This window comes from Dipteris shenzhenensis, chromosome 31 (genome assembly GCF_047967505.1).
Source record: "Dipteris shenzhenensis isolate YYH24624 ecotype China chromosome 31, Dip_SZ_1.0, whole genome shotgun sequence".
Classification (NCBI taxonomy): Eukaryota; Viridiplantae; Streptophyta; class Polypodiopsida; order Gleicheniales; family Dipteridaceae; genus Dipteris; species Dipteris shenzhenensis.
Window position 1 is genome coordinate 35,790,508 of NC_141626.1, and position 13,987 is coordinate 35,804,494.

General features: G+C 51.5%; 1 protein-coding gene across 2 annotated transcripts in view; it reads right to left on the reverse strand.

The window, feature by feature from the left end:
- Positions 1-1,407: 1,407 nt before the first annotated feature.
- The window catches only part of LOC147881398 (uncharacterized), a 34,098-nt gene continuing 21,518 nt past the window's right edge, over positions 1,408-13,987 (reverse strand). For both annotated transcript variants that reach the window (XM_087369953.1, XM_087369954.1), the window contains 2 exons: positions 1,943-2,009; positions 1,408-1,865 (listed from right to left, as the gene is read on the reverse strand). In XM_087369953.1, the coding sequence (XP_087226079.1) occupies positions 1,624-1,865; positions 1,943-2,009 (309 nt within the window). In that variant the 3' untranslated portion in view covers positions 1,408-1,623. The remainder of the gene's footprint in view (positions 1,866-1,942; positions 2,010-13,987) is intronic.

Below are 13,987 nucleotides of genomic sequence, written 5' to 3' on the forward strand. Positions count from 1 at the left end.
TGACATGGCACTTGTTGTGGAGAGCACGTCAAAGAGCCTAGAGGGAGTCCAAGGAGCCTTAGAGTGGTATTGTCTAGAATTCGGGGCTAGGATCAACTGAACCAAAACAATTAGCCTTCACACTACAACTAAGGAGGTTCAAGAGATCCTAGATTGGGGGGCCGCATTTGGCCTCCATTGGATTTCAGGAGGGCAGCCCAGGAGATACTTAAGGTGCCATGTGGGCAATGACATCTCAGTAGAGTAGCAGATTGTCCTCATAGTAAAGAGTCTACGGTGCAAGCTTTTGTATTGAAGCTCGGCCAAACTCTCCCTAGCAAGGTAGGCCCTTGTGGCCAAACTCTCCCTAGTAGGACAAGCCCTTGCGGCCAACCAGGTCCTCTTGGCCATGACCTGGTACATAGGCTCATGCCGGTGTTTTCACAAGGGACTGGTGTTTTCACAAGGGACTGCATAGGAAAACTCAACGCTAGTGTGTCATTTCTGGTGGGCAGGATTGGACTGCACAAGCAACATTAGAGAAAGGGTTGCTTGCCAGACGATGATTTTGCCTCAGGTAGTGAATTGGGTTCTTTTGAAAACACGCTGCTTGACAACCAGTTCCTTCTTCTAGTGCTTTCTTCCACGATCACCGCCTCACATATCACTGATTAGTACGGTTGGTATTTTCTCCAGGCATTAATAAAAAAAATTCTCTGGAAAATATTTCTAGGATGATGAGGATTTGACTAGGCCTTCACATAGGCATGGCGGTGTGATTGGTTGAGGGGCAACATGCTTTCTGTATTGAGATGATCTCCCTACTCTCATTGATAAATATGTTTGTGTCACCAATCAAGACATCTAACAGTCCTCACCTTGAAGACAATATGGGGAGCTCTCATCGAAGGATAGCTTCTTGGAGATGTTGCTAGCATCATGGCCTCAAATATTTGGATAGCAGACTGCTTGGGTGAGACCTGCAAGTACCCTTGCTAATGTCTAGTATGATATCATCTACAACTTGTGCGCCATTTCGGAGTAAGGTGCTTAGTGTACCAAGAATGGTATTAAAAGGCAAGAACGTTCCTACAAGGATTGACATGTCGGTTCCTTCTATAACTTTATGGATCATGGCATTTGTTGGTTGTATAGCCCTCCACCCTAGTTGGCACTGAAGAGGCAGACTACATAATACCCAACACTTTCCTTGGTCCAGCGCCTCACGGATAGCTGATCCTTTGATGAGGAAAAGATAGTGCACTTAGCGATGATGCCCACCACATGACACAACTACAGCACAACTACATCTCAGTTCAAATTCAAATATAGAAGCACTGCATTCGTCGACCCTATCTAAAACCCATTGATGCATATGTAAAACAATAATCAAAGTTCCAAACTCTAAAAGAATCTTTTATAGACTGAATTTCTTGTTATCTACTAATAATAAGTAGCAGAACAATTCATGGCGTGCCTCACCCTATGAAACTCTTACTTTTGAAAGCACATTTCAGATAATTTGGAATGGCTAAAATATTCGTGCTATGGTACAACTTTCAGACACAATTAAAGAAAAGATACTGCGCTGCAGCCATGATGCCCATCACAACCACAGAATAACTACCAAAATCCTGGGTTGCATCACTGCATTTGAGCTTGCCGCATCTTTTTCAGCTTGCTTTTGGTTAAAGAGTTGTGCCTATATGGTTTCTCTTTCTCTTTGTCTCTGATGAAACCAACCATCATAAGCAATCCCCAAAAGAAAAACCCACCAGCCCAACCTCCACCACCTCCTCCACCACCACCTCCTCCACGATCATCACGACCGGGTCCACCTCCAGTCCCACCATCATCCAGTTTTGGGAGATTCTCCTTCTGACGTGCTGCCACAAATCATGAACTATTAGTAACAAGTTTGTAAATGAAAGACACACAAGTAAAAACTTGACCTTTATCACACCTTGAGTAGGGGTTTTGGTTGCAACAGGATTTTGAACTGTCATCTGCTCTGCCGAACTTCTTGATCGCTACAAAATTAAGCTGATAAAAAGTCAGTATGATATTAAGTAAAAGGAAAATCCTCAAAACAGCAACAAAATCAATAAGCACAAATTATTCAGTTTCTCCTGATCAACTTTTGAATAGGCAAGAAATCCATCTACAAAAATAACCACGTGAAGAAACAAACAATTAGGATTCCGTTCCTCCTATTTTGACCAGATGTTATAGTTTGATGAAGAAGGTAATACAGCAGTGTTTACATTTTATGGGTGCAGAAAAAGCACCACAAAACAATTTTAGATGACAATTCTGACACATGATTAGTGCTTTGTGTATCATGCTAGAGAAGACCTCTTGAGAGGGTTCATTCAAAGTTCAAAATCTAGTGGCAAAGACCTTCGTCAAAGTAAAGAGCATAAAAACACTTAAATTTTATTTATTTGCTACAAAAGACTCGTAAATGAGAAAAACAAAATTATAAAGAATCCTCCACAAAGCAAAGCAACGCTGATCTCACCAGCATCCAAGCAATAGCTGGCACAAAGAAATCCAGATTCCTTATGTCGACATTATTAGTAAGGATGAAGCTAGGCTGAGTTAGTACAGGTCAGACTTAATAGTGCTTGGGGGCTTTTAAACAGATAGAGCTGGGCAATGAGAAAGTTCCTATACACTATGCTCGTACAAATGGTGGTTCTCTATGGATGCCCCCCATAGCCGTCCATAGAGACAATCCACGAATGATTTCTCGTCAGGGAGTTCGGGACCCTTATCTGTCCTGCTAGACGAGACGGGTAATATCTCTCGAAGGGGAAGCAATGTGCCAACACATGGTTTACTCAACAAGCTTGAGAAATGGGAGCAAACAGGATGCCATGCAGGGCAAGGGAGGCATCAAAAAACGCAGGATGGCACAAAGAAGGGGTCAAATGGATGAAGCTATTGGGAGCACAGGCTGCAGATATCCCTCAGGATGTGGGAGATATCAAAAATCAGAAAATGTTATAGAGATTATGGCAAAACCTGGAACCAAAAATGGAGTTCTACAAACACAAAATCAATCCACTGGATGAATATGAAATGCAAGACTACCTCGGGGAGCAAAAGGCATTTAATAAGCAGTATAAGGACCAGCTCTCACAATCTAGAGGTGGAAAGGGGTAGATGACCTACCTAAACAAAGATTTAAGGCACCGCAACGAAGTCCCCGACTAGAACACTTGATAGCTAGACACATACTAACAGCATAGCAAGTTTTGTTTGAATTTGTTTCTCAGAATCTTTGGATGTAAGAGCCACTATCTATTTGATAGTGGTCACTGGTGTCAAGCCCCATACTAGTCTTCACAGGGCTTGCGACCCGACAATTGGAAGGGACCCTTGTACCTGGTAGAGCAGTTCCTGCCGAGTAGGAGCTGGAGATGCTTTTTTTTTTTGGGGGGGGGCAACAACACAATGCCAAGAATAGTGGTCAAGATGATGGTGGACGGAGGCAAAATAGGCATCAAGAGGAGGTGAGATGGGTGGAGCCATCGGGATCAGTTCTGTCATGACAAGAGAAATCACTAATCCGTGATTAGTAGACATTAAAACATTATTATATATTATACGCCAATGGTATAACAAGTCGAGTTGCAGCTATTGCTTCAGACAGCATTGAATTTGGACATGTGATACTTATTCTATTAATAAAAATGTGCACACACGTGTCTAGGTCCTAGGGGCAATAGGAAGGGAAGGGTGCATTAAGGTGCATTGAATGGTAGGTGCATGGGTCATAGGATAAGGGTAGGTGTAAATGGGAAGATGGAACTTGAGTGATCTCAAGGGACATTAATGAAAGGGTATCACCCTTTCATTGTGAATCTCACGTAGCATTCTTCATTCACCTTGCATTCATCCGCCATCTCTCACACACCTTGCATGTAGGTCGAAATAGAAACAAGTACTCTCACGAGGGCGCTCTTCCCCATCGGAGGGCCAATCATCATTCAAATTCTGCATGCATTGCACACATTTGCATTATCGAGAAGGTTGCATGCATTGCACACACGTGTCTAGGTCCTACGGGCAATAGGAAGGGAAGGGTGCATTAAGGTGCATTGATGAATGGTAGGTGCATGGGTCATAGGATAAGGGTAGGTGTAAATCGGAAGATGGAACTTGAGTGATCTCAAGGGGCATTAATGAAAGGGTATCACCCTTTCATTGTGAATCTCACGTAGCATTCTTCATTCACCTTGCATTCATCTGCCATCTCTCACACACCTTGCATGTAGGTCGAAATAGAAACAAGTACTCTCAAGAGGGCACTCTTCCCCATTGGAGGGCCAATCAGCATTCAAATTCTGCATGCATTGCACACATTTGCATTATCGAGAAGGCTGGTATTCTGCATGCATTGCACACACGTGTCTAGGTCCTAGAGGCAATAGGAAGGGAAGGGTGCATTAAGGTGCATTGATGAATGGTAGGTGCATGGGTTATAGGATAAGGGTAGGTGTAAATGGGAAGATGGAACTTGAGTGATCTCAAGGGACATTAATGAAAGGGTATCACCCTTTCATTGTGAATCTCACGTAGCATTTTTCATCCACCTTGCATTCATCCGCCATCTCTCACACACCTTGCATGTAGGTCGAAATAGAAACAAGTACTCTGATGAGGGCGCTCTTCCCCATTGGAGGGCCAATCAGCATTCAAATTCTGCATGCATTGCACACATTTGCATTGTCGAGAAGGCTGGTTTCTTCACATGTTCGGGTTGGGAGAGGTGCTGCTGAAGGGGCTATGGGATTGTAGCTTCCTCTTCAGTTTGTCACCAGTTGTGGGGTTGGGACAATGGTAGCAGGCTCCATATGGGCAGAGTAGCTCCTGCACTTTGACCTCTTAGGGCGAATATTGAAGAACTCTCTAGCTACTAGCAAGGTAGATCTATCCACCTTCACAATTCCATATCAATGAGTAATGAAGTCCATACCAAAGCATGCTCCTACGGAAGGAAGACTGGCACAATACCCCTTGGGGAGACCTAGAAAATGGAGTGTGATTCAGAACCATGGTACATGGTGTCACATCCATATAGTCCACCATGAATCCATGGTAACAAGGTATAAAGGAAACTAGATGCTGGCGCAGAACCACCTACCCTGCGATTACTATAACATGTTGCTGCACTTGCCATTTGTTTCCTAGTGGAAAGAGAACTCCGGATGGTGGAGGGACATTGACGATCCTGCCATAAGAGCTTCTCTAGCTAGACCAAATGGTCACCTTCATATCGCTTCTCCTTTTGACAAAACTATTAATATGCTAGCAATCGGGTGAGAGCAAAGGAAAAAGAAGGGAAGAGAAGAGGTCCCTCCGACAGCCCAAGGGCTGACCAAGAAAAGGGGAGCGGAGTGCTGGAGTTGTTATTGGAGGCACTTTGAAAGGACCATGCCAACTCAAGGCTGGCAAAAACAAAAATGAGAGGGCATGAGCTGCAAGAGAATGGACTATGGAAGCAAGAAGAGCACGGAAGAACTGAGCTCCTGCGAGCTTCCCCTCCCCCTCCGTACCTCTACCTCCCCCTAGCCCCTCCTTGCCTCGCCCTCTCCCGCCCCTACCCCTCCGCCCTCACCTCCCCTCACCCGCCGCTGCCACCGCGCCCTCCCTCGCCACACCCGCCCCCTCCTCCGCCTCACCCCTGCCCTCCGTCCTCACCCCCCCCTCGCACCTCCGTCTCTCCCCCCCCTCACCGCAGCCCCCCCCCCGCCCTCACCCCTCACTCCCCGCCTCACCCCCGCCTCGCTCCGCCCCCCCCTCGCCACGCTCCACCCCCGCCCCCGCTACCGCTCCACTCACCCCCGCCCCGCTACCCCTTCCGCTCCACCCCGCTACCCCTTCGCTCCACCCCGCCCTCCACTGTTCCGCTCACCCCCGCCTCCCATTTCGCCCCCTCACCCCTCGCCTCCCGCCCCTGCCCCCTCTCGCCTCTCCGCCCTCCCGTTCCACCCCCGCCTTCCCCTCCCGCCTTCACCCCCGCCCCGCCCCGCCCCGCCCATTCGCTCCACCCCGCCCCTCCGTCCCACCCCTCCCCCCGCCCCCCGTTTGCCCTCTCGCCCAACTCCGCCTCTCCCCCGCCCCCGCTTCCGCTCCCGCCTCCCCACCTCACCCGTTCCCCGCCTCCACGCCTCCACCCCGCGCCACCTCCGTTCCCGCCACACCCAGGCTCCACCCTCCCGCTTCTACCCCCCCCCTTTTTGGGTGGCAGCCTCTTCCTCATCGGAAGCCTTGCAGTTTGTCTTGGCGGTATGGCGGCTCCCTGCCCGGAACCGGAGGCCCAGACGGTCCCTCCCTCTCCAGATGCCTACCGCGTCATCCTGACAGAGCAACAATCATCTCGGGTTCAGGAGGTTGCCAATGACCTTGCCCTTACCTCTGTCTATGGCAGTCATTGGACATTCCCCCCATCAGGGACTGGCTCCAGTCCACTCTCATGCTAGAGGACGGCCATATTGAGGAGGTGGCCCTTATGGGAAGGGGCATCTTCTGGCTTAAACTCTCCAATGAGAAAGCTGCGAGCAACCTGATTGCTGGCTCCCCCACGTCAGTGGATGGAAAGATTATCATGATAGTCCCGTGGTACCGTGGTTTCAGCGCAGCAGATTTTGATGCTCGGTTCCGTATACCTCGCCATCCAGTGACGCTAGTTTTTCTTGGTCTTGCTGCTGAGCTGCGGCCGATTGTTAGGGACCTGGGCTCCCACTTCGGCTGGGTTATGCACGATACTTTCGCCGATGCGGTGACTACGGCAGGAGCCCCCCGAGTCCGTGTGGCTGTGGCGGATCCTGCGACTCTCCCGGCAGTGATCGAGATCGTGACAGGTGCCGGCAGCATCACCCAGAGCATGGTAGTCACCGGATAGCCAGGACAGTGTCTGAGGTGTCACGGCTTTGGGCACCTGGCGGTTGTTTGCCCACGTTTCGCCAGCTCTTCTCGGCCTCCCCCGCCCCCCCCTCTCCGCCCCCGCCCCCCCCCTCCGAGCAGCCACGCCAGGAGGAGCAGAGGCAGCCGGAGCCCGGACCAGAGATAGCTGGCGGCTGGACTGAGGTTAGAAGGAAAAGAGGAAAGAACAAGAAGATTTCTGATAAAGGCAAGGAGGCAGAGGTTACCCAGCCTGCCGCTGCACCTCAGAGACCCGACAGGCAGCCGCCCCAGGGACATGGGAGAGCATCTTCTTCAACGGTAGCCCGCCCTCCACAGCCTCAGGTCCCCCTCTCTTCCTCTCCCCAGCCTCTTCCCTTTCAGCCCAGCCCAGCCCCCATAGCCCAGCCCCCATCTGCACCCCATATCTCCCGACCCGCAGCTTCAGCCCCCTCGTCCTCCTCAGTCTTCTCCCCCTCATTCTCAGCCCCAGCTCCAGATGCAGCCCCATCCCTCCCCCCCCCGCCTCTTTCAGCTCTCCCGCAGAGCTAGCTGCACCGACGGTTCCTCAGCCGGGGGCAGCCCCCGTTCCCCCTCCTTCTCCTCTGCTAGCCGCCCCTGAGGAGTCTGAGCTGCCTATTCCCCAGCCTCCTCCCCCTCCCCCTCCGCTGGCAGGACACCCTGAGTCTACACCACCACCGGAGCAGGCTTCTCCGTCCGCTAGCCCCTCAGTGGCAGACTCTGACGGGCCTCAGCTTCAGGAGAGAGAGCTCCCCCGCGACTTTTACAGATCCGGCCCCTGGGACTACTTGGATGTGGCCGACCTCGGGACCTTCCCTGCTTGCCTCGACATCAGTATCTTCCTGCTCTGCAAAGGGGCGGATGGGAAGATAGCCGCCTTGGCCCCTAGGGATGGCCCTAGCTTTGCTTTCACGTTCCTTAGCGACGGCACCGAGACCTGGACAGACGACTCGGTCTGGGAGGCTCTCAGGGAGCAGACGCATGCTCAGGTTTGCTCCTGGATAGGCCCGTCCGGTGGGCAGCTTCTCGAGACTCAGTGGTCCGAGGGTGACGTGCGCCTGCGGTGGCGCTGCACCGCCAAACGCTTCAGACTGATTGTGATCCTCAGGCCCCCCCTGTCTTGGCCCCCCCCCCCAAGATGTCAGAGCCTGGACTCCTCAGAAACTCCGTGCCTTCTACGGGATGTCCACCTCAGAGATCTCGAGCTGGCTCGAGAAAGCTTTCGTTCATGGTACCAAAGGCCTCTCGCCTTTGCTGAAGGTGTTGAAGGACAGGCAGGACGACCCCGCTTCCCCCTCCAAACCTTCCCATAAGCGCCAGCGCCTCCACTCCGAAATGTCAGCTTCTTCTTCGACTTCGACCGCGAGCAGACAGTTGTTCGCAGCCTCCCAGTCCTCACCATGAGCCTACACCTCGTATCCTGGAATGTGAACGGGTTTCACTCTTCTGGCACCCGTGGTCCTAGGAAGCTCATTTTGAGACAGGAACTTCAGCCAGCAGTGATTGGTCGTTTGGATGTACTTCTGCTCCAGGAGCACAAGCTTTCGGCGGCTCACTCCCGTAGATGCGAGAAGATTCTCCCTGGTCGCTCTCACACTTATTGGGAGCCCTCGATCGGCGCACTGGGGAGGAGTGGTGGTGTCTGTACTTCCGTGGGAGAGCAGCTAGCCCAGGGAGTTTTCGGTCATGGCACGTTGATACCAGGTCGTGCCCTTTGGGTAGGCCTGGAATTGGAGGGCTCCAGAGTTGGAATCCTCAACATTTATGCTCCCACAGATCTCCATTGTAGAGCCACCTTCTAGAGGACACTTACAGGGATTCTCCCAGACATGGATTCCTGGATTGTTGGAGGTGACTTCAACAATCTGGAGACCTTGGAGGACCAGCAGGGCAGAGGACCGGAGTTTACAGGTATGTCTCAGGCAGAGCAGTCCGCTTGGGACTCTTTTATCTTTGCGACAAGAGGAAGGGACTGTTGGCGAGACCCGTCCTTCCGGCGTTGGCACGGGAGCTTGGACTTCTCCACGGATGAGATGCTGGAGGCCTTGATGGCCATCGATGGACAGAAATGCCCAGGTGAGGATGGGCTCTCCCGGGCATTCTTCACCTCCTTCTGGGACCAGATCCATTAGCCCCTCCTAGCAGCTCTTCAGAGGATTTTCAGCAGCGGTTATATGCCAAAGAGCCTCTCCTCGGGACTGATTTGCCTCATCCCGAAGGGAGGAGATAGACAGGAGATCCGTCAGTGGCGCCCGATCACTCTCCTTACCACTGCCTGCAAAATCCTCGCCAAGATGATCAGCGCCAGAGTTCGGCCTCTACTTCCAGACCTCATTCATGACACTCAGACAGGCTTTGTCCAGGATCGCAGTATCTTGGATAATGTCTTCACCTTTTCAGAGGCGGCGGAGTGGGCTCAGCACAGCGGATCACACCTTGCCATCCTACTTCTCGACTTTGAGAAGGCCTACGATCGAGTGGACTGGTCCTTTCTAGAGGGGACTCTGGAGCGGCTAGGTTTCCCAGCAGGTTGGATTCAGGGTATTTCAGCTTTGTACAGGACAGCTTCTAGCAGAGTCATCATTGGAGGCAGGATGGGTGAGCGTTTTAGCTTGGAGAGATCAGTGCGTCAGGGCTGCCCCCTTGCTCCTTACCTGTTTCTCTTCTTCGCCGAGGCTATGACTTACTACCTTCGGGCGAGGTCTACAGGGATCAATGGTTTCGCCTTCCCCTCCGGGAGGACACGGAGCTCTTGGACTCGGAGTACGCGGATGACACAGCCCTGTTTGTCCAGGACGATGAGTTGATGCTGGAGAGGGTGAGGATGGCCCTGGAGGTCTTCTGTTCGACTGTTGGTGCGAAAATCAATTGGAACAAATCAGTTGGTTTTCTCACAGACCCCGGGGCGCGTTCTCAGTGGGGGAGGTTTTTGGGTTTCAGGTGGATCCCGCGCGGACAGACAGCTAGATACCTGGGTTTTCAGGTCGGCCTGGACATCACGCCAGCTCAGCAATTTCTCCCGGTGCTAGATTCCATCCGACGGAAGCTGGCTTTCTGGAGCACTGCTAAGCTTTCCCTTGCAGGTCGTGCCTTGGTAGTCAACCAAGTCCTCCTTGCCACGGCTTGGTATGTGGCTTCCTGTTGGTGTTTCTCGAGATCCAGCGTGGCACAGCTTAGGAGGCTGGTTCGGAACTTCCTTTGGTCCGGGGAGGATGGCCTCAGAGATACCAGAGCCAGGGTTGCCTGGCAGACAGTCATTCTCCCGCAGGCTGAGGGAGGCCTGGGGGTCATCGATCCAGAGCTGCAGAGTCAGGCCTTGTTAGGCAAGTTAGTCATCCGCGGTTTGACCCCGAGGGGGCAGACGTGGAAGATGCTACTTCAGCAGAAGGTCGGTTCTTGTGTCCCGCGCCGAGGTGGAGAGTGGCTCCCGTCCCTCAGGTGGATCTTCACTTCCGCCCCGCTCACTCAGCCCCGTTCCCCACTCGTTCGTAGCCTCCTCATGGTTTGGAGGCGGCTCCGCCTCAGTCTCATTCAGTCCCATCCCCGCTGTCAGGAGGAGATCGATCGCCAGCCGCTTATCTGGAATGATCAGGTCAGAGATGCCGAGGGCCTTCAGTTGGGGGAGAGATCACATATCAGGTGGGATGGCTGGATGAGGGTGCCAGCCCGGTCCCTTCGAGTTTGGAGAGACACGTACAGACATTTGGAGACGGCTGATCTCGCAGACGCAGCTGGAGGTGCACGTGGAGCCCAGGTGAGACGCACGGAGATCGACGGCGCGATCCCAGCTGAATGGTTGGTTCCACCTGAGCCTCAGATCCTCATGCCTGGTGACGACCGTTGGCTGGGACAGTTCACCCCCCGTGGCATCCCACTGGTGGTCGCAGGACGTATGGACGACTCCTCTATTTCCTTCTTCGCGGTTATGGGGGATGGACGACTCAGGAGAGAGGATGCACTCATCGACCCCCTACTCCCATGGCAGAGGGTTCGGGTCGTAGGCCTTTATGGGGAAGGTCTGGCGTACCGATCCTAGCATTGAGCAGGATCAGATGCAGCTTTGGCGACTCTGGCTCTGGGAGGGGCGGGCCTTGTCAGAGCTTGATTGGGACCCAGGAGAGTGGAGTTGGCCAGAGATTGTGACAGGACAGGGGCCGACCTCCTTCTTTGCCTACAGCACGACTTTGGGCAGGCGAGTTCTTGGGAGGATGCAGAGCCGCCCCCCCACCCAGCGGCCCAGCTGGTATGCACAGGGTATTTCCAGATTCTTTTTGCAAGCCTTCTGGAAGGCCTTGTGGGAGAGCTGGCGGCCGCGGAAGATCTCCTACTTCCTGTGGCTTCTCGCCCACAAAGGTCTTCCGGTGGGGAGCTGGTTGAGACAGATAGGCCAGGACGGACGCTGTCAGATCTGCCATGAGGTTGAGGAGTCACCAAAACACTGCCTGTGGAGCTGCACTCGCGCCCAGGAAGTGTGGAGGTGGACTTTCGGGATTCTCACTCGCGCAGCACCGGAGCTAGGTTTGATCACTTGGGGCGCGTTCTGTTGGTGCAGCACCGCACCTGGTCTACATCACTTATTCGAGGCATGCCAGCAGGACCCCACTTTCCTTATCACACAGGGAACATGGGGGCCGCTCGAGGGTATCCCGCAGCACCTAGCAGAGGCTGATACAGGAGTTCAAGAGAGGCAACCAGTCTGGGAGATTATTAGCAGCATCGCAGGGTGGCACATTTGGACCTCGCGTTGCGCGCAGATCCTCGGTGGCACCTCCTTATCGACTGCCCAGATCATGACTGATATTTGGAGCGAGATTATTCATACCCTCAGAGGCCAGTGGGACCAGATTCAGGGAGATTCCCGGTCCGATCGGGAGAAGCGGAGACGCTTCCTCCGGGCTTGGGACACACAGGGCCTCTTCTTCGAGCAGACTTCGCAAGGCCTTCGGTGGCGCTACTCACCACCCCGATGGCTGCTCATTCACACTCGCCTTATCCCACCGTGAGAGAGTGATTTATTTTGTTACCTTTTAGGGCTGTGTCCGATTTGTGAACACAGCCCGTCAGCTACAAGCTGACCTTTTGTATCTTGTTCTCGAAGTAATATAATTAGCACTGTTTTTTCGGCAAAAAAAAAAGAAGAGCAGGGAAGAATGGGTAGGTAGAGATGAGGTGCATGCAAGATGGAAGTGATACACCTTCCATTAACATTCACATTCCATGGAGGACTTTTCTCCTTCAAACTTCTAAAAAAATGCATTGATTTCGATAAGATCTATCAAGAAGCTTACGATGTGCCCACTTGCGCATGCGCACGTGCGTGCGCGTGCACTGCCATTGCACAGACTTCCATAAACATTCACATTCCATGGAGGACTCTTCTCCTTCAAACCTAAATTGATTATGATAACATATATCAGGAAGACACGTGTGCGTGCGTGCGTGCATGTGTGTGTGTGTGTGTGTGTGTGTGTGTGTGTGTGTGTGTGTGTGTGTGTGTGAGAGAGAGAGAGAAAGAGAGAGAGAGAGAAGGGGGGGGGTTACACAGGTAGAGGATGATGTAGAGAGCAAGGAGGTCAAGAAGTAGATCAAGAAGACTTAACGGTTACATAGACAATCAGAGGTACAATGTCATGAGGCTTGACTCATTGAGTCCACTTCAAATTGACCCTTTATTTCTCTTGTGCAAAAACACCAAAACTGCTGAACCCATGCTAGCTTAGCCATTTTGCCCCTTTTTATTACAGTTATTTATGAAAACATGTTTATTTGTTGCAGTTTGACGATTATGAAATAAAGGATAATCCAACCCTTATACTCACTGTACAAAGAGCTATTACATGTAAGAATCTGCTTTCATCGGTCAGCAAAATGTGGGCAGCTATCACTGCCTCAGCTGCAAATGAACAGATCGCACTGCCTTTGGGAAGCGCATTGCCAAGTCTACTATGAGATCCGAGGATAAGTACCATTGTCTCTTTCAAGAGGGGCACTGTTTTGGGCCAATCTCCCGGCTAATCCACTTTCATGACCAGGTTTGCGTTGGTCCCTACCTGATGGAGATGTGGCGCCACTGAGAGACCCTATTGCGGCAGATCAAACAGCAAGAGGTCACAACGCCACGAAAATAGAGATAGATCGAGCATAGCAACATGTCATAGATTTCTATGCATTTGAGTCAGCCCTGTGACATAGTGGAGTAGAGGAGGAGACAGATGACATGAGAGTAGAGTGGATTAGCAGCAAGAGATGACACAGCGCAGCTGAGCTAGAGATATGGAGACCACACACGATGCAGAGGGTGACCAGAGCACGTACAATGAAGGTCCAGTCCATCTCAATCCTCCAACAGTTGGAAGGGTGACCAGAGCACGTACAATGAAGGTCCAGTCCATCCCCAACGGAAAGTCGGATTGGAACAAGATTTTAAGGGGGTGATCCATCCATCAAGTACCCCCTATAACAGTATCTAGAGCTCCAATCCACTCAAAAGAAGTAGCCCAAATGGAGTGCACCAGTTTAGAGCAGAAATACAAGAAAAAAAGCTTAAAAGAGAAGGAAGAAGAGGCCATTTCAAGTGTTTTCTCGACACAAATGAAGCAGGAGTCGGATAAGTACCGCTAACTCTACAACAATTGACTTTTGCTGTAAAATAAACCCTTTTCTGAAATTACAGCAAGTCATTTTCTCTCTTGTATTACTAAAAGGAAAGAATGGAAGGGGAAGGGATATTTAATAATGAACTTGTCCTTTTTCCTCCACTATTAGAAGGAGATAGGGAGAGAACACCATCACCTTCTCCTGAAGAGGATGATGGAGATGAGAGTTTTATACATATTGAGCATGATAACCCACGTATAGAATTACTTTCATCTCTCCTTCAAGAATCTCTTGATAGGGAGTTTTCCTTCAGAAATGAAGGGAGAAACGAGTTCATCCAAGAGCAAGGCGCTGAGTTTACGCCTTTAACTCAAAATTCCGTACACACGGATTATAATCCAAGTGCAAGAGGGAGAGAGGAGTCTCCCGTTGATAAGCTGGTTTCTCAACTTAGCCATATGATCGAGCACTCCATTAT